Source organism: Mesoplodon mirus (genome assembly GCF_964341445.2).
Source record: "Mesoplodon mirus genome assembly, chromosome: 4".
Lineage (NCBI taxonomy): Eukaryota > Metazoa > Chordata > Mammalia > Artiodactyla > Ziphiidae > Mesoplodon > Mesoplodon mirus.
This window is the reverse complement of record NC_138979.1, coordinates 120,006,930-120,034,319: the sequence shown is the minus strand read 5'-3', so window position 1 is coordinate 120,034,319 and position 27,390 is coordinate 120,006,930. Positions and strand designations below refer to the sequence as shown.

Genomic DNA, 27,390 nt, shown 5'->3' with positions numbered 1-27,390 from the left:
AGGCCTAAATTTTTCCTCAAATTCTCTTTGCATAAAACCTTATGAAATCAAGTGCATATGGTTCTATTCTAAGTTAATGGAAGTTTACACTTTAAGGGTTAGGAGAAGTCACCATTGGTCAGACCTTCTCTTTTTATGTATGGGAAACTGAGGCTTGTGATGATTAAGTGAGTTGTCAGTAAGGTAATGGCAAAGACTCATCCAGCTCTTCTCACTCGTAGGTCAGCACTCCCTGGACTATTATGGGCAGCCTTAATATCGGGCTATATGTGTAAATAGATCCAGAAAGATATAACCCTACACACTAGAATTTTGGGAAAAGAGGTGGTCTTTCACTTTCATTTCTCCATACCTTTCTATTTCTTGATTTAAACAACACCAAAAAACTGTGAACTATTTTTATAACATAATAAAAATATCATGTGGAAAAGTATAATTTTTAAAACATAATGCATTTCAGTACTCTGTACGAATACCATATGGGATAAATAACAATAAGCAATAACAAAACGTACGCTATAGCATGAATATGATTTGCTAAAGTATATTTATCAGAGTGGGCTGAAATTCACCAGTGTGTGTATTAAATCCCTCTGTTTGGCATATTGATGAAGAGGCTGCTTGTTATTTTTAGGTCAGGATTTAAATGCTTGGTTATATTGCCTAAGTGTTCAAACAACTGTATCTCCCCAAAAGAGGCTGCCCAGATTTCTTCCAGTTGGGCCCCACCCTTCTAATGTACTTCTTCAAGGTCATATTCAAGTATACTGTCTTCTGATCTGTCTAAATTCCATTCATCAAGTGTTTCCTTTCCATTAATATTTCTGAATACCTCTCTGGCTCATTTACGTAAGAGAAAAAGCAAAGTGTTTTAAAGCAACATCCCATATTTATAGATTGAAATGAGTTATTCTTTCATTCATTCTTTGTTCTAGCGTTTTGGCTATTTTTGAAGTGGCCTGAGACCTTGATAAGCAGGAAGACAAGAAAGAGGTTCCTTTGCCACCACTTGTAAAGCTGTGGTTGAGAAGAATGGAGTGGAATGGCTAAACGTCAAGCAGTGTTGCATCTTATCTTTCCTGACTTTGCCCAGTTATACCCATACTTGCATGTTAAGTATCTTGCATACTAATTATCTACAGATGAGCATATTTATTCAACTTATTTTTCAATGTTTTTATTTTCACAGCTTCCGCCACCTTTGAAGACTTTCAGATTCGTCCCCACACTCTCTTTGTTCATTCGTACAGAGCTCCAGCTTTCTGTGATCACTGTGGAGAAATGCTATGGGGGCTGGTGCGTCAAGGCCTTAAATGTGAAGGTAAGGTATTCCTTCCCCAGCCAAGTGGAATGCATGCTGGAGTTAGCTACTTATGTCGTGCCCTCTTCTGCAATGCCTTCTTTCCTTCAGATACCTTCCAGGGATCTGTGTACTGCATGGATTCTGTTCGGTTCATTTCCTATCTTCAACATGTTAGCCCTGATCTGGGAAGCCAGATTCTCCTATCTTTTCCCCTATATCATGTGAATATGTTTCTCTCCCGTAAGGTGTTGGTTATTTTGCTAACAGGCTAAACATATAATTTACATCTTAAGCCAGAACTTGGAATAGTAGGCATTCAATAAATGTTTGCTGAAAGGAGCTGAGATTCAGGAGGTTAATCAGACCATCCAAGGTCGCTCAGCTGTTGCATGGCAGCATGTACCCAGTTTCTACACCAAGATCATAGTTTTATCATCCTCCATGGACAGAAATCCTTGAAGTGCATAATTCAGGTTTATAGGATACCATGATATAATCTTAAAAACGGACCAAATCATACCTTGCTCTTTTTTGATGAAGGGTGGGGTGGGGAGGGATAGAGCTGTTTGAACTTTGACCAAAAACCCCAAGCTTTTATGATGAAATCCATAAATAAAATAACCATAATTTCTGAATTTCTATCTGTAAGAAGGGAAGTTAAGAGACAGTGATCTGGAAGAAAGTCTACCTAAAGTGTAGTTTTATGAAAATTTGTCTGGCCTGCTATGTGACACATGGGGAAATTCTGAACAGTAAGACTACGTGAGAGAACTATGAACAGTAGAAATATTGAGAGGAAAATGGTGCTTTCCTAATTATCTACCATGTAGAAACTAGCATGTGAAGTATTTTACATATTTTCTTAACAATTCTGCAAGGTAGTTATTATCCTCATTTTACAGACAGGAAAACTGAGGTGAAGTAATTTGTCCAAGGCCATGTAGACAAACAAGTTGTGGAGCCATGATTCAAATCAGTGTAAGTCAAAAGTTGTGAAGCGTTATGATTAATTTTCCCTTGCAATAGAACTTGAGGCAGCTAAAAATAGGTCATCTCACTGGAGTTTTATTGCTAGATCCCTCAAAGCCCAAGTCCCTTATGTTAGAAAACATTTTTTAAAATGATAACCAGGGTAGTTGCTGGGCTCATCCAATAAAATCAGATGTCAAAACCCAGCTTATTGACAAATTGGGAAAATAAGTCAGGAGAAGCTCAAAAGAAAATTTAAATTTTCGAATAGCCTCAAGAAACATGGAGGCAGTACTGTTTCTAAAAATTCATAATTTACAACTTATACTAAAGTAGCTTTTAATTTATAGTTGAACAAAAGTCATTTTTACTTTCTCCTTCCAGGATGTGGGCTGAATTACCACAAGAGATGTGCATTTAAAATCCCCAACAATTGCAGTGGCGTGAGGCGGAGAAGGCTCTCAAATGTTTCCCTTACTGGGCTCAGCACTGTCCGCACAGCATCTGCCGAGCTTTCCACCAGTGCCCCCGATGAGCCCCTTCTGGTATGGCCTCCTGTTTATCCATTTGCCCGTTTACATGAGAAATCTGTAGGACGATGTGGTAACAGTGGTAATCAATCCAAGACAGTGCCCTGGGAGAGAGGACACAGCCAGGGTGTTAATGACTGTGTTTCTTCAGGGCCTGTGCTGTAGATTGGTCAGTGCTTCAACAAATATCCAACAGCTTCGAGTTTGCTTTTATCTGTGAGCTTAGAGCAATTTTAAAATCTGTGAGGTTTCATCATGGTCATGGAGCCAGAGCAGCACAAACTAATGCGTAAATGTGACAAAACATAGTTTGTCAAAATTTGGAAACCAGAGATAAAAGATTTTCTTCTCTGATGATTATTAGAGTACTTCGTGGCATAGTTAACTGTTTATTCTGGGAGAAAAGCTGAACTTCGCTCATATGAAAAGATGAAAGTCTTTAATTGTTTGGCATTAAAGGCATAACGTGCTGATGTCAAAGTGACACTGGTTGACAAATGCCATGGGAAAAATAGCATTTAATACTTTAAATATTTCCATTGGCTCTAAAATATATATCTGTGGATATGGCTTAAATATTTTTCTTTAAGAAAGTTAAATTTTGATTTTCCAAACATTGAAAGCAAAGTAAAAATTGTTGCAATTATATACACTATTTAAAATAAGAACATTATTCTGAAATAAGCTAATTGTGTGAGCTTAAGTTTCCTATTTTTACTCCCTCTGCTAGTGGATATTACAAAAACTCTTTATAATCTAATAATTACAAAAATAAATTAAAGAGAAAAATAAAAATTATGAAACATTTAGGTTAGATAAATCCCTGGAGTGGAGAGGGGCAATGCATTTTGAAGCCATCTCTAAAAAGCTGTATTACTTACTCTATTGTTCGGAAAATATTTTATTGTGATCTTTAAATCACTTAAATTTTGTTACAACATAAGCCAGATGTATAACTCAAATGAATGCTTATTTTGGTAAATAGGAAAAGTCCGTACTCTGTGTTTCTGTGACTTTTTGGGGGGAGTCTGTTGTGTTTTCATGAAGCAAACCTGTTAGGGGAAGTCAGGCACTAAATCCCACCAGTAACTAGAAGTATTAATATATTATATTTTGGTGACTATTCAGAATGCATGTGTGGTTATATATTATTTTATAAAGTTGTATTAGTTAGAATTAATGATACTCTTACAGAAAGGTGCTTAAGTCAAAATCTACTTACTTTTTCAAATAACTCTCACATTATCTTTCCAACTCTGAGATTTCTTGATTTTGTTTGAAGTTTTGTAGGTAGTGATTTTATAAGTCAGCAGTTACTCTTGCTTTTAAGTACCGTCTCTGAGAGTCATACTGTTTACAGAATAGGCATTTTTAAACAAGTTTAAGAAACAAAATTATAAATTAATGTATATTGTTTTCAGTTTCACCAGGAACAGGTTTTTAAAAGTTAGTTAACGTCTCATAAGTAATCTAAAGCTGTAAACTAAAAGTTATTCATCATTAGAATAGATTAGAATCTAAGTAATTAATGCTAAAGATTCTTCCTTTAAAACTATCTCAGTTTTTCAAAAAGAATTAATAGGAATATATTTAATTAAGTTTGCCTGGAGAATTCAGACCAGACTTCCAAGATGAGGTGTTACTTAAGCTGATCTTTACTGTGCTTTTTCATTTATCGGCGGTTTGATTTTCTATATTAGGCTAAGTGTTTGATCTCTTTAAAGTCATACAAGGTAATTTAAAAATGATGGCTTTTGTGCAAAGACTTCATAAGTCAATAGAAAGAGTTGCATGTATATAATCTGTTTTAATGTGTTTCTTAATATATGCTTGATGTATTTAAAATTAATTTTGTGTGAAATTTGAATACTAAAATTAAGAAAAAACACTATCTCAGTTTTTAATAATATATACATATATGCACATATGTATGTATACATACATGTGTGTGTATATATATATATATACTTCCAAACATCACATATGTATCATTTAGATTTTATAAGTATAAATGAAATTATTATATGCATGCATATTTATAAATGTGAATGTATAATTTATATATAAATTTAATTTAGGTTACTAAAGTCTTTAAGCAGGTTTTTGTGTTTTTCAACCAAATTATTTAATTGCTTTAATTGCTTTATTTAATCAAATTACATAATTATTTAATGATTCAAATTACTTGATTACAAGCTATATTGTACATCAGATGTTGAAATTCGTTAGCACTTTATTGCTGAACGGAATTTTTTTGTAGCAGAATGCTTAAAAATGTTTTTAAAATACATTTTAAAAATCACATTTTAACTATATCTGCCAAGAATGCTTACAAAAGTTTGATCAAATCAGATATTTATGAGGCAAGAAAATATTGGGGCCACAGGATACTTTGAAAAATGTTATTATGAACTTTCATAACCTTATATAAAATGCCCTGTGGGTAACCTTTAAATGAAAAATGCCTTTGGTAATAGTGTTGGTGATACATTGGCTCTCAAATGCATGTTTTACATTCATCATAGCACTTTTTGCCCCTGTGGGGTGCCTGTATGTCTCTCTTTGCATGCTCGGAGTGCAGCTAATATGTCTCTTTTCATCCCTGTGCAAAACATAAAAGGCCAGTAACTATAGTTTAAAGGTTATAGTGAATGCCTAGTCAAAGGTAACATTATGGTAATGATAGTAAAACCTTTTAGTCCATATACAATAAACAATATTTTCCATTTCTGAAAAGGATGATGGCCTATATAAAGATGGCATTGCTAAGTAATGCCATTAGACCACCCATGTTGCAAGTCTGCCATAAGTAAAGATTTTCTCCCAAATGTAAGAAAATGATTTTCCTATTCAACACTTGATTGCTTATTTTGACTGGAAAATCACCATTTCACATATGAATTAAAATACTGGTAATTCTATTAATTTACCCATTTCTGGCAAATAAATTGAGTCTTGGATTTCTATAATGCTGCTAACATAGAAAAAAAAGTATAACAACATAGATCTTATGACAAGCTTTGTCTGTCATCAACTTCGGCACTAAACTGAATCCATTATTCCAACCGTGATGCAGTCCTTTTTTGAGAAAATCCAAAATGTAGGCAATTTATGGCATCAGAGCTCTGCAAGGGTGTATATCTTTTTGTACATCATCACCTGTGTTAGAAGGAAACAAGAAAAACTCAGTAGGTACTTAAGGAGGACACACTAATATGTTGTTTCATTATGTATAAGTATACTTATTAAGATTATATCAGTTTTATAAACTTTTAGACAATTGCATAGGAGAAGTCAAGATTAAATGATCCTATGATATCTCTATTTATCATCTAGATCTTTTTAAATATCATCTCATCTTTTAAAAAATTTACAGATGTTCTTGTGGTGTTTGGGAAAAGTTAAAGCCATTTGAAATCATGTTATACAAGGTTTAGTCTTAGGCAAAAAAGTTAATAATCTGTTCCAGAACTTCTGCTCCTAGCTATGAAGAAGCTTGTGTCAGACCACTCTCCTGTAAGGGACAATTATAAAAGCTGAATAGAGTATAACAGAACATAACAAAACAATATTTAAAGGTACCTAAGAGCAACCAAGGCAATCAGGATTTGAGGGACAAATGTCTCAGAAATAAGGAAATCACAGAGAGGTCAATGCACAGGACAGCCCCCAAACAAAGAAGTAGCTGGCTCAAAATGTCAGTAGTGCTGAGTTTGAGAACCCCTGATGTAGAACAAAGCTGGAGAATTTCCAAACATATCATAAAGCCGTAGTTAAGACAATGTGGTATTACACCAGAACAGAAAATAAACCAATGAAACAGAATAGAAGTCCAGAAACTATGTGCGTATACAGGCCAACTAAGTTATGACAACAGTACCACTGCTGTGAGAAAAGGATGGGTTTTTTCAACAAATATTTCTGGAACCAATGGGATATCTATATGGAAAATATGAATCTTGACCTTACCTTATACCATATACAAAATAAATCCTAGGTAGATTAGGAGCTTCTAGGAGATAGCATACAAGAGTATCTACAGTAACTTGGGTCATGAAAACCTTTTTCAAATAGGACTCAAATCACTGATGACAAAAGAAAAAAATTGGTAAATTGGGCATCATTAAAATTAACAAATTATTTTCAGCAAAATATACCATTAAAAGGGTGGAAAAGCAAGTCACAGAATGGGAAAAGATATTTTCAATGTATGTAATATGTATATATATCTTGTAAAAGAGTCATAGCCAAATGTATAAAGAACATCTATAAAAGTTGAAAAGACAGACAACCTTATTTAAGATATAGGCAAAGTACTTGAATGGCACTTTACAAAAGAAGACAGCCAATAAACATGAAAATGTATTTTACATCGTTATTTATCAGAGTATAAATTTAAATCTACAGTGAGATATCTCTACACCAGAATGTCTAATGTTGGGGGGAAAAAACTGACAGTAACAAGTATTGGTGAAGATACTGAGCAACTAGAACTCACATACACTACTACTAGGAATATAAATTGGTTCAGCAACTTTGGAAATCTGGTTGGCAGTTGTCTTCTAAAGCTGAACATATGCATATCATGTGACTCATCAGTTTTACTCCTAGGTATATATTCACCAGAAATGTGTATAGATATGCATGGAAAGATATGTAACAGAATTTTTAAAATTTTTTAATTTTTAAAAATACGTACCAGAATTTCTAAAAGTTTTTTAGACTTCACTTTTTTAAAGCAGTTTTGGGTTGACAGAAAAATTGAAAGGCAGGCACAGAGATTTCCCATATACCCCTTGCCACCCACACATGCATAGCCTCCCCCATTATCCTCATCACTCACCAGAATGGTACTTTTGCTAATACTGGTGAACATACGTTGACATACACATCATAATCACCCAGTCACATCATAACGAACCAAAGTCCATGGTTTGCTTTAGGGTTCGTTCATGGTGTTGTACATTCTGTGGATTTGGACAAATGCATAATGACATGTATTCATCATTATGGTATCATGCAGAGTATTTTCACTGCTCTAAAAGTCCTCTTAGTTTCATCTATTCTTCCCTCCTCCCCTCCAGCCAACCCCTACCAACTACTGATTTTTTTTACTGTCTCTATAGTTTTGCCTTTTTCAGAATGTCATATAGTTGGAAACATACAGTATGTACCCTTTCCAGTTTGGCTTCTTTTACTTAATAGTACATACTTAAGTTTCCTCCATGTCTTTTCATGGCTTGATGGCTCATTTCATTTTAGAGTAGAATAACATTCCATTGTCAAGATGTCCACAGTTCATTTATCCATTCACCTAACAAAGGACATCTTGGTTGCTTCCACGTTTTGCCAGTTATGAGTAAGGCTGCTATAAGCATCCATGTATAGGTTTTGGTGTAAACCTAAGTTTTCAGCTCTTTTGAGTAAGTATCAAGGAGTGCAATTGCTGGATCATATGATAAGATTATGTTTTGTCAGAACTGCCAAACTGTCTTCCAAAGTGGCTGCACAATTTTGCATTCCCACAGCAATGAATGAGAGTTCCTGTCGTTGCACAACCTTGTCAGCATTTGGTGTTGTCGTTATTTTGGATTTTGTGTTCTGGTAGGTGTGTGGTGGTTTCTCATTGTTTTAGTTTGCATTTCCCTGATGACATATGATGTGAAACTTCTTTTCACATGCTTATTTTCCATCTGTATATCTTTTTTGGTAAGACGTTTGTTAAGGTTTTTGGCCCATTTGTAAATTGGATTGTTTGTTTTCTTATTGTGGAATTTTAAGAGTTCTTTGTATATAGATATATTATTTAATATTTATTTATTTATTTTGGCTGCCCCTGGTCTTAGTTGCAGCATGCGGGATCTTTAGTTGTGGCAGGCGACTTCTTAGTTGTGGTATGCAAACTCTTAGTTGCAGCATGTGAACTCTTAGTTGCGGCATACATGCAGGATCTAGTTCCCCGACCAGGGATCGATCCCAGGCCCTCTGCATTGTGAGCGTGGAATCTTACCCACTGGACCACCAGGGAAGTTCCAAGAGTTCTTTGTATATTTCGGATAACAATCTTTATTAGATGTGTCTTTTGCTAATATTTTGCAAATGTTTTCTCCCTGTCTGTGGCTTGTGTTTTAATTCTCTTAACATTGTCTTCTGCAGAGCAGAAGTTTTTAATTTTAATGAAATCCAGCTTATTATTTATTTCTTTCAAGGATCATGTCTTTGGTTATGTATTTTAAAAAGCACCACCATATCCAAGGTCACCTAGGTTTTCTCCTATGTTATCTTCTAGGATTTTTATAGTGTTATGTTTTACGTTTAGGTCTATGATTCATGTAGAGTTAAATTTTTTAATTTAAATTAACTTAATTAACTTGCATTAATTTACTTTTTAATTTAAGTTAATTAAGTTAATTCATTGTAAGTTCTGTGTCTAGATTCATTTGTTTACATGTGAATCACCAGCACCATTTATTGAAGAGACCATCTTTGCTCCCTTGTATTGCCTTTGCTCCTTTGTCAAAGGTGAGTTGACTGTATTTATGGGGGCTTATTTGGGGTCTCACTGTTTTGCTTCATTGATCTATTTGTCATTCTTATACCACACTGTTTTGATTATTATAGCTTTATAGTAAGGCTTGAAGTTGGGTAGCATCAGTCCTATTCTTCTCCTTCAGTATCATGTTGGCTATTCTGGGTCTTTTGCCTCTCCATATAAACTATAAAATCACTTTGTTGATATCCATAAAATAATTTGCTGCGATTTTGATTGGGATTGCATTGAATCTATAGGTCAAGTTGGGAAGAACTGACAAATTGATAACATTGAGTCTTCCTATCTGTGAACATGGTATATCTCTCTCCATTATTTTGCTCTTTTATGTCACTCATCAGAGTTTTGTAGTTTTCCTCATATAGATCTTATTCATGTTTTGTTAGATTTACACCTAAGTATTTCACCTTGGTGGGGTGCCAGTGTGAATGGTATTGTTACAAGCATGTTTTTAACATTTTTATTCATTGTAGCTAAAAGCTAGAAACAAATAAATAGTGGTAGAGTCATACAATGGAATAGTATACAGCAATACAGCAATAGAATTGAGGAACTGTTAATTCATTCAGCAACATAAATGAATCTCACAAAATAATATTTAGGGGAAAAAAACAGACACAAAAGATTATATGCCTGTGAATCCAGTGTATGAAGTTCTAATCCAGAAAAACTGAGTTATGGTGAGAGACATCAGAATAATGGTTCCTCGTAGGTGCCCACTGAGAGAGGGAGCAAGAGAGAGCCTTTCTGGATGCTGGAAATATTCTATGTCTTGATCTGGGTAGAGGTTACATGCTTATATGCTCATGTAAAACCTCATCAAGATGTACACCTAGAATTTTCTGCACTTTATTCCATATAAATTATACCTCAATAAAAAGATTTTATTTGTTTATTTATTTATTAATATGTGGTCTTGATTAATTATTTATTTATTTATTTTTGGCGGTGTTGGGTCTTCATTTCTGTGTGAGGGCTTTCTCTAGTTGCGGCAAGTGGGGGCCACTCTTCATTGCGGTGCGTGGGCCTCTCACTATCACGGCCTCTCTTGTTGTGGAGCACAGGCTCCAGACACACAGGCTCAGTAGTCATGGCTCACAGGCCTAGTTGCTCCGCGGCATGTGGGATCTTCCCAGACCAGGGCTTGAACTCATGTCCCCTGCATTGGCAGGCAGATTCTCAACCACTGCACCACCAGGGAAGCCCAATAAAAAGGTTTTAAAATGACAATAGCAAGTTATAAAGTCATTAGGTTTCTTCATCCCAAGTCATGTGGTAAAAGAATGAAATATTATATCAGAAAAGTTAATAATTTAATTTAATTCTGAGATTCCTATCAGTCAATTTAAAGAAAATGGGGTTATAGAAATTACATTATTCAGTAACAGGAAACATAAATTCTTTGGGTGCTAAATGAAAGTAATATGCCACATCACCCTAATATATATAGTATTCATTTACATAATAAACATTTTCTACAGTAGTCTTCACCACAGATACACAACTGTGATTCATATGATCTTCTTTCAAGGGAAAAACAAAAATAAAAACAAAGCTCTAGTAAAATATTACAACCAACTACCAAAGGAATAGGTGGCTCTCTTTTTCTTGGCGACCTATGGACATTTCTGGTGATTCTAATTTGATAGCAAGGGAGAAATACAGAGGTGTGTGTTTCCCAAAATTTTTTCTTTAAAATAATGGTGCTATAAGATATTATGCAAAATATCCTTCGCCTAGTCAAATAAGATTGGGAAGTACTTCTCGGTCCATCCAAGTACTGGACATCACAATATTCATTAAACATAGTTATGGTTCTCAGAAGTCTTGCAATAATGAAATCAGTGTTCCTAAACTGACTCAACTATGGAATCCCTTTTTCTCAGGAAACCTAGGAATACCTAGTGGGAAAATAACATGCACTTTTAGAAATGGTAACTTAGAGGAATAAGTCAATTAATGCATGTTGCATAGACCATCTTCAAATATCGTGCAGTAAACCAGCACTAAGCTGGAATTGAATTCTGATGATAGCCCAGAGTAAAGACATTCAGGGCTACAAACTGGAGGAAAATCCTGAGCTTTGGATATTAGGTATGTTGATGACAAGGATAATATCTTATTTTGGAAATTGAGGAAATTTGATTTCTTCTCACAAAGGGAAAGCTTTGCCTCCTCTGTATGAAAATGTTCTATAAAAGTACATTCAAACAGGTTATAATTTCTCCTCCAAAGTCTTGTTTGGATCTGGCCAAATGGGCAATTGTTGCTCCTGAATTCTGCTCATGCTTCATGTTAATCCAGAAGTCTAACTGGTATCACTGGGTAACAGTTAATTTTAGCAGAACCTCAATCTAAATGTACATCCCTTTCCAAAGTCTCTGACAAAATGGGTTAGCTGTAGATTGCAAATTAGGATGCAGGGACTGTGAGAACAAATAATAGGATTTTTCTCAAAGTGTTATGTTTATTCAACACTGGAAATACCATGGATTTCAAAACACCGTCATGCATTTTTTGTTAAGAAAAAGAGTCAACTGTATTTTAGTTTTGATTTAATTTCTAGTTATCAGATAGGGCTAACCCACAAAGCTTGAGGGAAGAGAGATGAAAAAGAACATATTCAGAACATATTCATAAGTAGACAGATGCACGTCTACTTAACCAAAATGTTTCTTAGATTTTTCATTGATACTTCTCTTAAAAAATGTATCATAACCTTTCTACTTTTGAATTATATTTCAACCTTAAATGAAATCAGACAGAAAACAATGATATGCAGTGAAGACTCTAAAATAAGCAAAGAATACACTGTAGACATATTTCTCTCATTAAAACTCTAACCCACTATTGGACTTTTCAGGTTTGTAAAACACTGACTGATACTGATTATTCATCAACTTATTCTTGCCTGCAGGCAGATAACTATGTCACATTTGATTACTTTGATGACCTTTTTCTTTCTTTTTCCATTGAGAGTATGAATTATTGTGAAGAAAATCTGATCTTTCACTTAAAGGTCAAAATGCTTCTTTCTGAGTCTAATTTATTTTCAAGAAGGTGAATGAACCGTCTTTCATCACTGACACTGTTACAAGTAGATATTTTCTTTACCTCTACCAACTCAAAACTGTAAACTGTGTTTTTGCAATCTTAGTGTCTGTAGTTCCATTGAAATGTTAAAAAGTAGTTTCTAACCCAGATGTTTCTGTGCCTCAAAGACTGATTAGTATCACATTTTGCTTTTTCTTGAAAATATATCTATTATTTGCTAATAATATTATTGAGTAACATGCATTGCTTTCCTCCAATAACACGGTTCTCTTGTCTTTTGCCTCCCCTTTTCTGCACCTTTGTCTGCTTTTTCTCTTACAACTTCATGTTTCAGTCTCCTGTGAGTCCTGGCTTTGAGGTAGGTACTAACTCTGCCTAGGAATGTGCTTCACCATCTTTTGCAAGCCAACTTTATAATATTAAATTAACATCAGACAGTCATCTGTATTGACTCTATGAGAATACTCAGGTCATAATTTAGCTCAGAATCCCACCTGTTGAACTGCAGAAAGCCCATGGGTGGTGGTGGTGGTGGTGGTTGTCTTTTCCTGGTGTTATTGTTTAAGTTTTCACAGTCTTCAAGAAGACGAAGAGCAGTGCAGGCATTAGACCAATAGTTGGTTTATTAGATAAAATTTTGCCCTCAGATTACTTGATTCCATAACATTGGTGTCTTTTCTATGAAACTGGGCAGGCCAGTTGAGAATAGAACAGAGCACAGTCAGCACTCACTTTACCTGGTAGCATATTAACTGAAATGCCTGCATGCTGGAACTGTGTCCTGGTGCTAGGTACCATAGAACCGTGCCAAGTGAGGTCACCATCCTGATATCCAGCAGTTTTGGTTGGCGCCATAAGGCACAAAACAAGGACTGCCTGAAGAGGAGTACAACTTTTCAAGAAAGGAGCTTTGAATCCTTAATGTAGTATTACAGTCTATTTAATTACTTTTATAAAGGATGGTACTAGTGTATGTATTAAGGTCTCAATCCAAGAAGAAATTATATATGGGAAAACACACATTTCCTTCATAAAGGTTTTAAGTAAGACCCCCTCTAAAATTGGCCTTTTGTCTATCTTAAGCAATTAATAACCTAAACATGGAAAAGTCAAGCATTAAAGCAGGATATACAACAGTGATCTTCTTGTGATAACTTGTTTTGACCAGTTGACTTGTTAATGTTTCCTTTTTCTTATTTCTGTACCTCTGATGAGTTGAGAGTTGACATTGTTATTTTCTTTCATGAGACAGTAGGTTTCAAATACCATTGTTAGTGTCCATTCTAAGATGGTATTGTTAAGGTAACTCTAACATAGGAAGCAAATGAAAACACAACCAGAACATGTTCTGGGTTAAAGAAAATGAACAAGTCAAGATATCTTGATTCATAAGATGTAAAATGAAGAGATCTGCTTCAATAATAGTGAATTCCCATGTTTGAAAAATTATCCTAGTTCAAAATGTGCCGTACTTAGAAAAGTCTGGGGTGAATGCTAGGTCAGTATAACTTTTGATATCCTTGTAAATTTAAATTTTGTAATTTACAGTGCAGTCCAGACATAATTTTAGATGTGGACTAGTATCTTTCCCTTCAAATTAGCCTTTGGGAATAAAGCCAAAAAAGGGCGGGAAGCGTTTTCCACTTCCCTCTCCTGCCCTGAAATCGGAGCAGATGGTGTAAAAGCAGACTGAAGGGTAGTTTGCTTTTCTGTGGAAGTTGTACAACTTAAAGGCAGCCAGGCCTCCACGGGATAGCTCCTGAGGGAAACAAGATGCATTTTCTGCATAAGCTGTTGTTCTTGAAGTTGTTTATAGCTGGTTTGTTGAAAAGGTAACAAACTTTTCTTCTTTTCTTTATGATGTCCTGGAAGATAATTATTCATAAAATTTGACCAATATTTCAGAGAAATATTCTAGTGACCGTTTGTGAGTTGCAGAACTGTTTGAGAAACCTGGTCATGGCTCCATGTTCAGCACGTCCTAGTCACAGTTTATACTTTCAGGTTTGTAACTCAAGGATGCAAAAGTATACAAGTGTAGATCAATCCTCTGCCCTCATGGACTTGCAGGAATGGACACTATGGAAACAAAGAAATGTGTTTTTGTAAAAGCTTTCTGGTATTACATTGCAATGATATATATTAATTTACTTAATCTCCCCTATTGATTAGATTGGTTCCGTTTTTTTAAACAATGTGGAAATAGGCATCCTTGTCTGCATTTTTTGCACACTTGTAAACATATTTGTAGGTTTCTCAGTAAGTATTTATCGAATGAATCCAGTAGGTTATATCCTTAGAAGCCAAGTAGACTAAAGAATATACACTTTTTTTTTGCCAACTAGTTCTTCAAAAGGATGTAAAAGTTTAAATTTATGACTTCACTGACTGCAGTGTATGAGAGTTCCCATTTCCTCATAGTCTTCCCAACAGTCGATTTTATCAGTATTTTAAAAGGTTTTTTTTTTCACAAATTTGATGCATAGGTAAAATAATTTCTATTCCTAAATATGATTTCTTTACTGGAGAAGAGAAACAACTTTTCATATATTTATTGGACATCTGTATTTCACCTATGGTGAATTGCCTGTCTCTTTCTCTATTGAGTTGCTTTGAATATATATATATATATATATATATATATATATATATATATATATTTTAACTTAAAAAAATTTTTAACATCTTTATTGGAGTATAATTGCTTTTACAATGGTGTGTTAGTTTCTGCTGTATAACAAAGTGAATCAGCTATATGTATACATATGTCCCCATATCTCCTCCCTCTTGCGTCTCCCTCCCACCCTCCCTATCCCACCCCTCTAGGTGGTCACAAAGCACTGAGCTGATCTCCCTGTGCTATGCGGCTGCTTCCCACTAGCTATCTATTTTACGTTTGGTAGTATATGTAAGTCCATGCCACTCTCTCACTTCTTCCCAGCTTACCCTTCCCCTCCCCATGTCCTCAAGTCCATTCTCTACATCTGCATCTTTATTCCTGTCCTGCCCCTAGGTTCTTGAGAACCTTTTTTTTTAGATTCACATATATGTGTTAGCATACAGTATTTGTTTTCTCTTTCTGACATACTCCACTCTGTATGACAGACTCTAGGTCCATCCACCTCACTACAAATAACTCAATTTCGTTTCTTTTTATGGCTGAGTAATATTCCACTGCATATATGTGCCACATCTTCTTTATCCATTCATCTGTCGATGGACACTTAGGTTGCTTCCATGCCCTGGCTATTGTAAATATTGCTGCAGTGAACAGTGTGGTACATGACTCTTTTTTTGAGTTATGGTTTTCTCAGGGTGTATGCCCAGTAGTGGGATTGCTGGGTCGTATGGTAGTTCTATTTTTAGTTTTTTAAGGGACCTCCATACTGTTCTCCATAGTGGCTGTATCAATTTACATTCCCACCAGCAGTGCAAGAGGGTTCCCTTTTCTCCACACCCTCTCCAGCATTTATTGTTTCCAGATTTTTTGATGATGGCCATTCTGACTGGTGTGAGGTGATATCTCATTGTAGTTTTGATTTGCATTTCTCTAATGGTTAGTGATGTTGAGCATCCTTTCATGTGTTTGTTGGCTATCTGTATATCTTCTTTGGAGAAATGTCTGTTTAGGTCTTCTGCCCATTTTTGGATTTGGTTGTTTGTTTTTTGATGTTGAGCTGCATGAGCTGCTTGTAAATTTTGGAGATTAATCCTTTGTCAGTTGCTTCATTTACAAATATTTTCTCCCATTCTGAGGGTTGTCTTTGTGTCTTGTTTATGGTTTTCTTTGCTGTGCAAAAGCTTTGAAGTTTCATTAGGTCCCATTTGTTTATTTTTGTCTTTATTTCCATTTCTCTAGGAGGTGGGTCAAAAAGGATCTTGCTGTGATTGATGTCATAGAGTGTTCTGCCTTTGTCTTCCTCTAAGAGTTTTATAGTGTCTGGCCTTACATTTAGGTCTTTAATTGAATATATATTATGATAGTAATCCTCTATCTGTTAATCTGTGATGGATGTATATTTTCAGTTTTACATGTGTTTTTGATGGCTTTTTCCCATACTGATATTTTAATACAGAGAAAACATTTTCACTCATTATCTTACTATACATGGAATACTATTGAAAATAAATCAATGTAGGCAGATTAAACATAATATTCTTTTCAAATGATTCAAGAGAATAGTCTTTTGACGTAAATGAGCTGAAGTCAAGGTAGAAAATGAAGAAGAATTAAAGACACTGGTGTCCTTTGCAGCGACAGGATACAATTGATGACACAATATTTTTTTAAGTTAAGTAGGTCTTATGGAATTTTTTTTAAATTTAAGAACTTTACTGAAGTTATTTTAAATATTTTTAAATGTCTTTAAGGAAGCATTTACTATTATAGCTTTGAAGTTAAGAGGCTCTAGATAGAATTTTTTTTTTTTTTGGTGAAATTAAATTCTTCTAGACTAGTCTTCTTGGTAATTCTTAGCATTCAGACTGCCTTACAGTAAGATATTATTAGGAAGTAAATTGCTCACTCCAAAAGCTTTCTCTATGTTTGACTGTTTACCCTTCACATCCTTTAGTTTTTACAAAATTTGGACAATATTCAGTTTAACTTTTTATGTGAGGGTGCATATTTTCTAAATAATACTCTTCCATAAACCACTGTGATTTTTTTAAAGTTTCCTGCGTCACATTTAATTCAGACAAGTATTGTAGTAAAAGGAACTCTTGGCTGCATACTCTCCTAGAAAACCTCCCCCCAAAATGACTCATTCAGTTACTGTTTCTGTTCATTAATAAATAAGTAAAGACAAGAGAATACCACTGTTGCATTACCTATCTGTAATTGGGTATGATCCAGATACACTTTATAATAGTTAAGGCAGATTATTTTCAAATGGGCAAATATTGGGGGAAAAAGTTATTTCTAATGAAACTATGGTGAAATTTCTGGCCAAATAAATATTTTCCAGGATATTTTCCAAAGTAGCAAAAGTCTATCTAGAGGTAGACACTTTAATTGTTATGCTTGTGTTCTGGAGTTCCAGGAATCCTGGTGATTCATCTGAATTAAGAAGTCGTTTTTCCATTTGAACATGAACCATGACATCCAGTACATTAGCCAGATATTGCAAGATTTCTTTTGATGATTGTACAGACTAGTTCTCTAAATTCAAACCTGGGCAGTGTATACTTCCAGTGAGGAAAAGACATCCAAGAACTATTTAACTGGCACTTTTCCAGCTCCTGAGAGGCAGAAGAGTACGTGCAGTGGTACGTTTGTCGGGAAGGAGCCCATCAGTAAAATTAAGAGTGTGAGGCCTTCTTTGATGTGCTATTAATCAGCTGTTGCCTGATTTCATTCAATTTGTCTGGCTTGTCATCTGTACATTATTATTTCATGTTCTGAACATAGACTTCCAGATGTGGAATTCTAAATACGAACACAGCTGGAGAGTTCTTCATGAATTCCACTGGGGAAGAGGACATCATATACCACTTGTCCACAGTTACAAACATAGAGGTCTTTGGGACAAATGGATCTTTAGTGAAGTCCCTGAAGAGCCTGCACTCACATCGGGAAGGTACCTTGGCCTCCGTAACACTCCGCACTGCCATGACTTAAGACACAAAACATTGCTCTCTGCTTTAAGTTGCAAAACAACCCCCCACACATCCAGTTACCAGTAACAGGCATTTACTAAGTGGCTATCTGTGTCCATCTGATGTCATGCCAGGCCTGTCAAATTTAAGTCTCTGCTCCTTAAATTCCTCACCAATCATGACTACTAAGCTCCAAGGCAGTAATCGATGGGAAAATCTCTTTCTAGATTATTTCATTCAGCTTTCCCGTTAGCTCGTAAACCGAGGCCAGGCCCCTGTCAATTCAGTCAAGGTCAAATACTATGAGAATATGTGTCCCTAAAATCACTTTTGAATTTTCCACATGATCTGCTTACCTTCCAGTTCACTTTCTATATGGAGATCAAGTCTGACAGTCGAAGCCCTCAACTTGTTGACATGCAGAGTTGTTTTCTTCCTCAGCGGAAATGCTTTTTTCTTTTATGAATGTATGGCCTGTGGAGTTAAGGTTGCATTGCCTTCAAGTATAAGAAGAGGCAGTACTTGTATTATGTCTCCCCTTTCCTCCAGGAACCCAGAGATTTGTAAGATGTAAGTAACTGACATTTTGAAAGAACAGTGCATGTAATTTGTAATAGTTCTCCAAGGGTCTAGTGCTTTCCCTGGAAAGGGTGGGTTGCTTAAGAAAATAGTAAGGTTCCTTTATCCTTCATTTCTGTTTACTTAAAAAGAGTGAGGCAGTATAAAAGTTAATGTAACTTCCAAGACTGCTTTAGCACTCAGCAAATCCAGATCACCGTGTATTTTTAATAAGAGATTATATATGTTGTTACTATGAAATCTTTCACAAATTGCTGCAAACATTAAAAATGGATTCTCCACTGTAAAACAGCATCCATCACCACTAAGCAGGGGGCACACTTTTTTTTTATTTCTGCTCTGTGGCAGGCCTTTTCACTGTTATGAAAAGGTGTTGATTAGATTTTATTTATGCTACATATTTAGGGTATCCAACTGAGGAACCAAACTCATTTATCTGGCACACTTGGCAGGTAGTTCAAGGCCTGTAGAATCAGAATTGTAACAGAATAGCAATGAACAATTTAAAACTCGCCAAACACCCTACCCTCAGCGAATTGCAGGGCATGGCAACGTGAGTGTTCCTATGTGAACCTCAATTCCCAGGGGTCTTCAAACTTGTCTGTTGCCCAAGAACTGCTCTGTGCTGGGAAATCCTGGACTCCCCATGTTTGAGGTGAAATATTCATCTCAGTGTTGTTGACAGAAGTCGATTGTTTCTTTTTTGCTTTGTAAAATAGCCTCAGACTAAGCATTCACAGCAGTGTTTTACTAGCAGTGACAATGGGTGGCATTAGATAATCATTCCAAGTGGGATAAACAGGTTTCAGAGCATATAAAAGAAATCTCTAAGCAGTCTGAAGATTAGGAGGACTGAGTTGTCCTAAACAGAATTTTAACTGCTAATAATAGTCAACATAGTCATTGCTTGACAAGACTCACTTCAGGATCCACATCCAATGCCTCTTCTTCAGGAAACTCCTTTTCTGAATGACCCCTTTATCTCCCTCATGGAAGTGGTTTATCTTTTCTTCGAACCTTCATACATATGGGCACTTATTCTGTGTGAGGCAGTATTCCAGAAGTTGGTGATACAGTGATGAACAAAATTGTCAAGTTCCCCTTCTCATGGAACTTATATTCTACTGAAGGGAGACAGTAAAAACCTAATAAACAAAGAGGTAAATAAGATAGTTGGGCTCTGCAGTAATGGCTCTGGAGGGGACATGATGATGTGCCAGAGAGTACCACAGAGTGGAGGGGATGTGGGCAGGAAGTGAGGTGATCTGGAGGCGTCCTGGAGAAGGTGATATATGACCTGGAATCTGAAGAATGAGACAGAACCATCTTTGCCTATAGAAGGGAACAGCACATGTTGTTGATAGTAACAGTTACGTTGTGTCCAGAATTCTATTGAATAGTAAACTCATTGGGCACAGAGACTGTTATTTACTGGTCCTTGTATGTCCTGTAGCATCTGACTTGAGCCTTTAGGTAGGATTTGTCCCAGTAGGCACTTGTTAAATTAGATAGATCCATCTGGATGGCAGTAGGAGCAAACTGTTATAAGGTGCTGTTCTGCACAGTTCTTTGATAATCAAAAAATGCTAGATCTTAAAACTTCTGGAATAAAAGATTAATGTTTGGTTGGCTCTGTTTCACATAGATGTGCTGGTATCTTTTAAGCATAACAGCACCTGAACAGGAAAGTCAGCAGGCAACTGAGTGATACTTATACAATAGAGGCTGTGTATTAGGCTAATCATTATGTTCTAGAAAACATGCATGACTCAGATGCTATCCTCTGGGCACAGACAAGTTGCTTGAAAGTCTCTTCCGTAGGTCAAGGTTAAGGGGTTCACAATATTTTCACTTTGCATTTTGGCAAGTAGAACATACTATTACTTGATTTTTCTTGTTTCCTGTGAACTCTTTCTTCATGACTTAAATGAAGGGAAGAAAATACTTTCTATTTTTATATTAGCATAAAACCAGGGGATGTGAGAACTGGGAGAGGCTAAAAAGAGAGGAATCATTATTATCATCTGGAACAAGAATACCTGAGTTCATAGTTCTGCTTCCATGGGCTGTGCGATCTTGGGCAAATGATGTAGTCTCTCTATGATTCAGTTTCCTTATCTTTAAAAAACCTGGTGGTCATGAGGTTTAAATGAGTTGATGAATGTAAAGTGCTACGAAAAGAATCTGGCACATACAAAGGTTATAGAAAGTGTTTTATGTCGTTATCTAGTTCAGAGGTCTCAGACTCCCCATGACCAGATTTATTCCCCAAATCAGTTGACTGGCACAACGTTTCAGAATTTTTTCAGAGTCGCTAATGTTGAGAAATAGAGTTATTTCATAAAGCAACTAGATCTTCTGCTTGTTTTGCAAAACTAAGAGGTCTGGAAACATAGGGCTTTCATACTCACAGCCATTAGCAGTCTTTGATCCATCCCTTTTCAACCGAGCCTGTGTTCTCCGATTTACTGTAGTCTCCACCATTCCCTATTGCATCCCTGACACCCATTAATATTAGCAGCCTACAGGTATTATTGATATTTGAGCTTGCCACCTGTCCTCTATCCAGAGCAAAAGGGTTCTGACAGATTTTGTTTTCATGTTGGAGATGCCAAGTAGGGATGAGGAGCAGGCAGACAAGTACAGAGAACAGTTCCAGTGGAAAACATTCCTTAGTCAATTGTACTCTCTTAAAATTGAAACCCTGTAAAGCAAGCGTGTCAATGTTATAGTGCATGTAATACTAAATTTTTTTACAAGCTTATGTTAACAGTCTATATTTTGAACATCTCTATTGAAATGTCTCATCCATTATTTGCATGCATTTATTGCTTGAAGACATTCATTTTTGTTTAGTTCAAGCAATGCTTATTACTTATCTTTACCAGGCACTTCTTTCCATTAACAGAGGACAAACATGATTAAGACGTTGTCCTTCCCTTAGGAGCTTATTTTGTAATGATTAAGACCAAAAAGAGTCCCAAAAATGAAGAGTCCAAAAAGTGATGTCAACACGTACGCTAAAGTGTTCTCTACTTTTCTATTTCTCTTTGATTCAAGGGGAGTTTATGTCACCCCAAATCCAGTCCCCAATATGGGTCTGTGAAATGGATTTTAGTTAATAAACATAAATATCTTAATACTGGAGAAGTTTTTATTTGAATCTTGCTTTTTATACAGTGACTTTCATCTCTCAGGAAGTCTTATGTTTGATTTTCCCATAAATGACAACAAGAAACCACAAGTAAGGGCAATTTTTCCCCTCTGTTTTCTAGCTTAACTAATGAAGAGAATTCATTTTGAACTGTGAAGTGGAATATACCTTGTTGGGAAATTGTTTCAGAGTCCTGTTGAATGTTTAAAGATGGGCTGGCAGTTGGAGTTTCCATATTGTAATCTAACCAGTCATTTCCTGGGATGGTTCCAAACTTGCTGAGTCATCAATTTAGTATACCAGGTTAAAAAACAAATTCAGTCTCTAGAAAAGCAAGATGCATTGCCTCTGTAAGTAGGTGTTCAGTGCATATAGTTTTAACTTTGGCAGTCATTTCATATGAAATATTGTTAGCATGAGGATGTTACAGACACTTCAGGAAACCACAGTCTTTTAAAAAAAGTTTAATATGTATAAACTTTATTTAATATCTAATCCCGCCTTTAAATTCAGCTTTCATCATTTTTTTGTTCTCATATTCTCTCTCATCTATGATATGATACCTCTTACAATGAGAACAAGAGATCTTTATACTTTTCATCATTTATAATTTGCCAAATCCGATCATTTACATCAATCCATCCCAATACCATATTGTACAGTGATGTCAGTTCTCACAAAAGTTCCACACCTGTAATGTGATCCAAACTCCTCCACTCAGGAAAAGAACAATCCATAGGACCAGTGGCTAATGTAAAAATGTAAATTTTTAGAAGCACATCCTCCTGCAAGTGCCTACCATAATTATAAAGAGAATTTTATAGCTGTTCAGAGTTTTGAGCCAGTTTTTGCTCTGCACATAATACTGAAGCAGAATGAAACAAAATGTTGCTGTTCCCTTTCCAAAACATTTCAACTTTCCTCCTTGTTCCCTTAAAAAAAAAAAAAAAAAAAAAAACCCTCATTCTGCAGATTGCCCAGGTTCACCAAACACACAGTGCCAAACTGGAGCAGCAAGTAACAGTGGAAATGAATTTAAACACCATTTAGTTAACCTAGTAAAACTAGTGTTGATGGGTAAGAGAGAGTTTTCTCTTTACCAGAATTAAAGAAAGATTTTATTTAAAACTGTAAAGTTCCATACACATTATAATTAAGTATAAAAATATACAAATAAATAAAAAATAAAATGAAGTTAATGAAGAAATACAATGATACCATATCTCTACTTTGCATAATAATGCATAACATCCATAAAAGCTGTTATTTAAGTCAACATTACCCTTTGAATTGCTAAGTCTACTTTCATATTGAAGTTATCTTAAAGTCCAAGCTAGTTGGATTTAGATCAATGAGATTTTTTAAACCATCCCGTTTCATTTAAAATTACTAATTTCTGAATTTTTGCCTACTCTGTAGCTTGATGCATCAAACAAAAGTACTGTAATTGTGGATTTCTGGTGTATATACCTTCATAAAAATTGAAATTACAACTAGTAACTTTCTTAAAATAGTAACTGAATATGAATTATTAACCAAAATCTATCACTGATTCTGAAAATCCTTAGAAGCATTTAGTTTGCTTTCATATTATTGGAAGGAATAATTGGCAGGATTCCAGAAATGATGGTTTTTAAACATTTATGTAAACAGTGATATATAGATAGATGTTATAAATATAAATTTATATTACAGGTCAATGGCCTTGTTTCACAGGATCTTATTTTTCTGTTTGTTTTACAATCTGTTATATATCAATAAAAGGTTTTTTTCACAGTTTGAAGAACAGATAAATATCTCAATAAGCATTTACGAAGTCATCACATAATGACCCAGTCTTCTCTTTTTGTCTTAGCTCTTAGATTTGCTTCATGACAGGGAAAAGCACGTGCAAATGTATATGTGTAAACTCCCAAAACATAGAATACAATTCTGCAGACAAAACTTCCCTTTCCCAAAGTGTTTGTCTAGTAAACTTAAAAAAGTCAGTCTCCTTCCAGCAATAAATCAGTTCCCACATGCATGTACCCATCTCAAGATTTTAAAACTTTACTTTTTCATTTAGAAATAGAGGCTACATTGAAAATGACTGATTATATTTGGAACTATAAGAAAGGGGAATGATAAGTATTTCTGGTTGTGTTGCTAGTTGATTTTAATTTTAAAATGTCATAAATGACAAGAGGACACTTTATTAATGCTGTGAAAATCTTAAGTTGCTATTGTATCTTAAATGCTATTGAAGTCTTAATTTTATTTATTTATTTATTTATTTATTTTTTGCGGTACGCGGGCCTCTCTCTGTTGTGGCCTCTCCCGTTGCAGACCACAGGCTCCGGACGCGCAGGCTCAGCGGCCATGGCTCACGGGCCCAGCCGCTCCACGGCATGTGGGATCTTCCCGGACCGGGGCACAAACCCATGTCCCCTGCATCGGCAGGCGGACTCTCAACCACTGCGCCACCAGGGAAGCCCCTGAAGTCTTAATTTTTGACCCTATAAATTATGCAGTTTGTGAGTTGTTATTCTGTGCCAAGGACACATGTGGCTGTGTGAATCTCATCATTGCCTGAATACATGTGCAGTACGGACTCTGGGCCACAAAGTAACAGCCAATTTCTTTTCCCTAAACTCATGTAACATTTTAAAATTCCTTATGTAATCTTGCCTTGAAGGTAATAAATGAAATGACTTCTCAAGAATAATTCTGGTTCTTGTAGTTTATGGCAGTGTTTATGTGAATGTTATCATGTTGGATGAAAAGAAAACATTCAGATTGCTTCTTGCTCTTCTAAGTGAATTTGCCCCATGGTATACTGAGTAGTCCTACATCAAACTGGCTTTGTTAACACAGCCAAGAATTAGGTCTCTTAAATTAAGGAAAGTAACTGAAAGGTGATTTGGTCAACTTTTCATATGATTTTCCAAATCTGAGAACATTTTAAATCTGCTAAGAAAATGTGACATCACGTCAGCTTTTATTCTGAGTGTTGAAACTTTCCAACTATGGAAAAATATCACTTTTCATTTTAGTGTATGCTTAAAACTGGCCCATTGGATATAGTTAAAGCAGGGACCTAACCCTACAAATTTAATTATTTTCCAGTAATATTCAATTCCTTTGAAGATATTTATTCAATATATTTATGATTCTGGTTTGGCAAACCTTTGGCTCATCTTTACAAGTGCCCTAGATCTCTCTGCAAGAGTTGAGCCCTTCCAGAATAATTACGCTTTGTAGTTTTATTTTACAGAATTGAAATTATAAATGTAACTGTAGACATAATATCCCTAAGTAGAACCTCATCTCAAATTTCTTTTTATTGCAGCTGGTGAATCTGCAAATCAAAAATTTCCCATTTGGTAATAAATGGTATTACCTTTTGATGCAGATAAGCATTGAAAAGGATAGAAATTGTCTGTAAATATGATTTGTTTCCCATCGGTAATTATTTCAAATTAGAAATTAACTGAGTAATGTGGTAATACAAGGGCTCTAGAAGCAGACAAGTGTAGGTTCATGTTTTGGCTCCACTGTTTACTAGCATTTGACCCAAAAGAGTATATTTAAACTTTATGAGCTTAGATGCCTCAACTATAGATCACAAGGCCTGTCTTGTAAGGTGCCTAACACAGTGATTATTAAGAGTTAATACTAAGTTAAGAGCTTAATAAATGAGATATATAATTATAATAACTATTAAAAGGTAATTCAGTTCTTTTATTCCCATAATTATTTTTCCTGATGATTCCCAAGTACATTTCCATGATATCAAGAGATACCATGAAATTGTTCAAAAACATTGTAAACACAGTTAAATTTATTTTATTTTATTTTTAAAAAAAGTTTATTGGAATATAGTTGCCTTACAATATTGTGTTAGTTTCTACTGTACAGCAAAGTGACTCAGCTATACATATACATATATCCCCTGTTTTTTTGACTTCCTTCTCGTTTAGGTCATCACAGAGCATTGAGTAGAGTTCCCTGAGCTATACAGTAGGTTCTCATTAGTTATCTATTTTACACATAGTATCAATAGTGTATATATGATACTATATACAGTAGTGTATATATGTCAGTCCCAATCTCCCCATTCATCCCATCTCCCCTTTCCCCCTTGGTATCCATATGTTTGTTCTCTGTGTCTATGTCTCTGTTTCTGCTTTATAAATAAGATTGTCTATACCAACTTTTTCAGATTCCACATATATGCGTTAATATACGATTTTTTTTTCTCTCTATGACTTACTTCACTTCATTTATTTTTTTTAATCTATGTACTGGGCTGATTAATTACAAAATGAGAGACAAGAGTGCACAGAGATATAATTGTAACCGAAACATTAATATTTGTGTGTTTATATAATCCAGTAGTCACTATGTTTTTCAATTATATAAATGATAGTATAATTTTAACCCTTTACTTTTATGGTTGAGGAGTAACTTTAAATTATATTCATTTTTTTCTTGGAGGGAATCCAAAGAAGCTGTAGGCCCTGTTCAGATGAAGTACTAGATTGGACAGATTGGGGGAATTTACTTTTCATTTTTTATCTTCCTGAACTGCTTGCATTTCCTATATGTAAAACTTTAGAAAATGTCAATGAAGTAATATATGGAGTGGGATTAAGAACGATTTTTTGGTTTGCTTTCAACTTTATATTTCTGTATTAAACTAATGAAATTGAAAAACTGCAAATTATTTGAAAGTCCTAGAAATCAGGTTCAAATAGTCTGATCTCCAATTCTCTTCTTTTCATACTATAAAAACAAAGTAACTCAAAAAAGAAATTAAGGGGAAATAAATTACATTAATGAACAGAAACATAGTCTTAGTTTATTCCTCTCACATTCTTAAGGATCAAACCACTAAATACAATAGTAAAATAAAAGGCAATTTAAAAACACACAAATATATTATGCTGTGTCAGGGTCACTTGCATCTTACCATATCACTCTGAGAACATCACTACTATATGAACAGCTGGATGTGCTTTATTGGGAAAATGATTTTTCTCTTTGTGTCAGTATTTCTGCACTAGTGCTTTAGCTCAGTAATGAATATGTGAGACCTTTTGTTGGAAAATAAATAAAAATGAAAATAAAAATATATAAATATATAAATCAGAGAGTCTCTTATATCTTATTGTCCTTTATTGTTTTTCAAACATATAGCAAAAGTCACCATCAGAGTCATTCATTGGTCGAGAGAAGAGGTCGAATTCCCAGTCATACATTGGACGACCCATCCAGCTCGACAAGATCTTGCTGTCCAAAGTTAAAGTGCCGCACACTTTCGTCATCCACTCCTACACCCGGCCAACTGTGTGCCAGTACTGCAAGAAGCTTCTCAAGGGGCTCTTCAGGCAGGGCCTGCAGTGCAAAGGTAAGGACGATCTTGCTACCACGTATTTGTCAACTGCCGAAGTTTGAGCCTCACCTATTTGAAATGACTATTTTTCCCACACCTTCTCTTTCTGATGCATGCTTGCTTTTGATTTGTTTTCTTTTAAAATGATTGTGATTAGATTGCAGATTCAACTGTCATAAACGTTGTGCACCAAAAGTACCCAACAACTGCCTTGGCGAAGTGACCATTAACGGAGGTAGGTAAAAGGTCAGCTGTCACGTCTATGCTTCTTTTCCCTCT

The 27,390-nt window shown here is 35.3% G+C and overlaps 1 protein-coding gene across 1 annotated transcript in view; it reads left to right on the top strand.

The window, feature by feature from the left end:
* The window catches only part of PRKD1 (protein kinase D1), a 344,329-nt gene that overhangs the window by 260,524 nt on the left and 56,415 nt on the right, over positions 1–27,390 (top strand). Inside the window, exons 3-6 of the mRNA XM_082618918.1 lie at positions 1,190–1,321; positions 2,657–2,817; positions 26,916–27,126; positions 27,269–27,346. Coding sequence (XP_082475044.1) covers positions 1,190–1,321; positions 2,657–2,817; positions 26,916–27,126; positions 27,269–27,346 — 582 coding nt within the window. The remainder of the gene's footprint in view (positions 1–1,189; positions 1,322–2,656; positions 2,818–26,915; positions 27,127–27,268; positions 27,347–27,390) is intronic.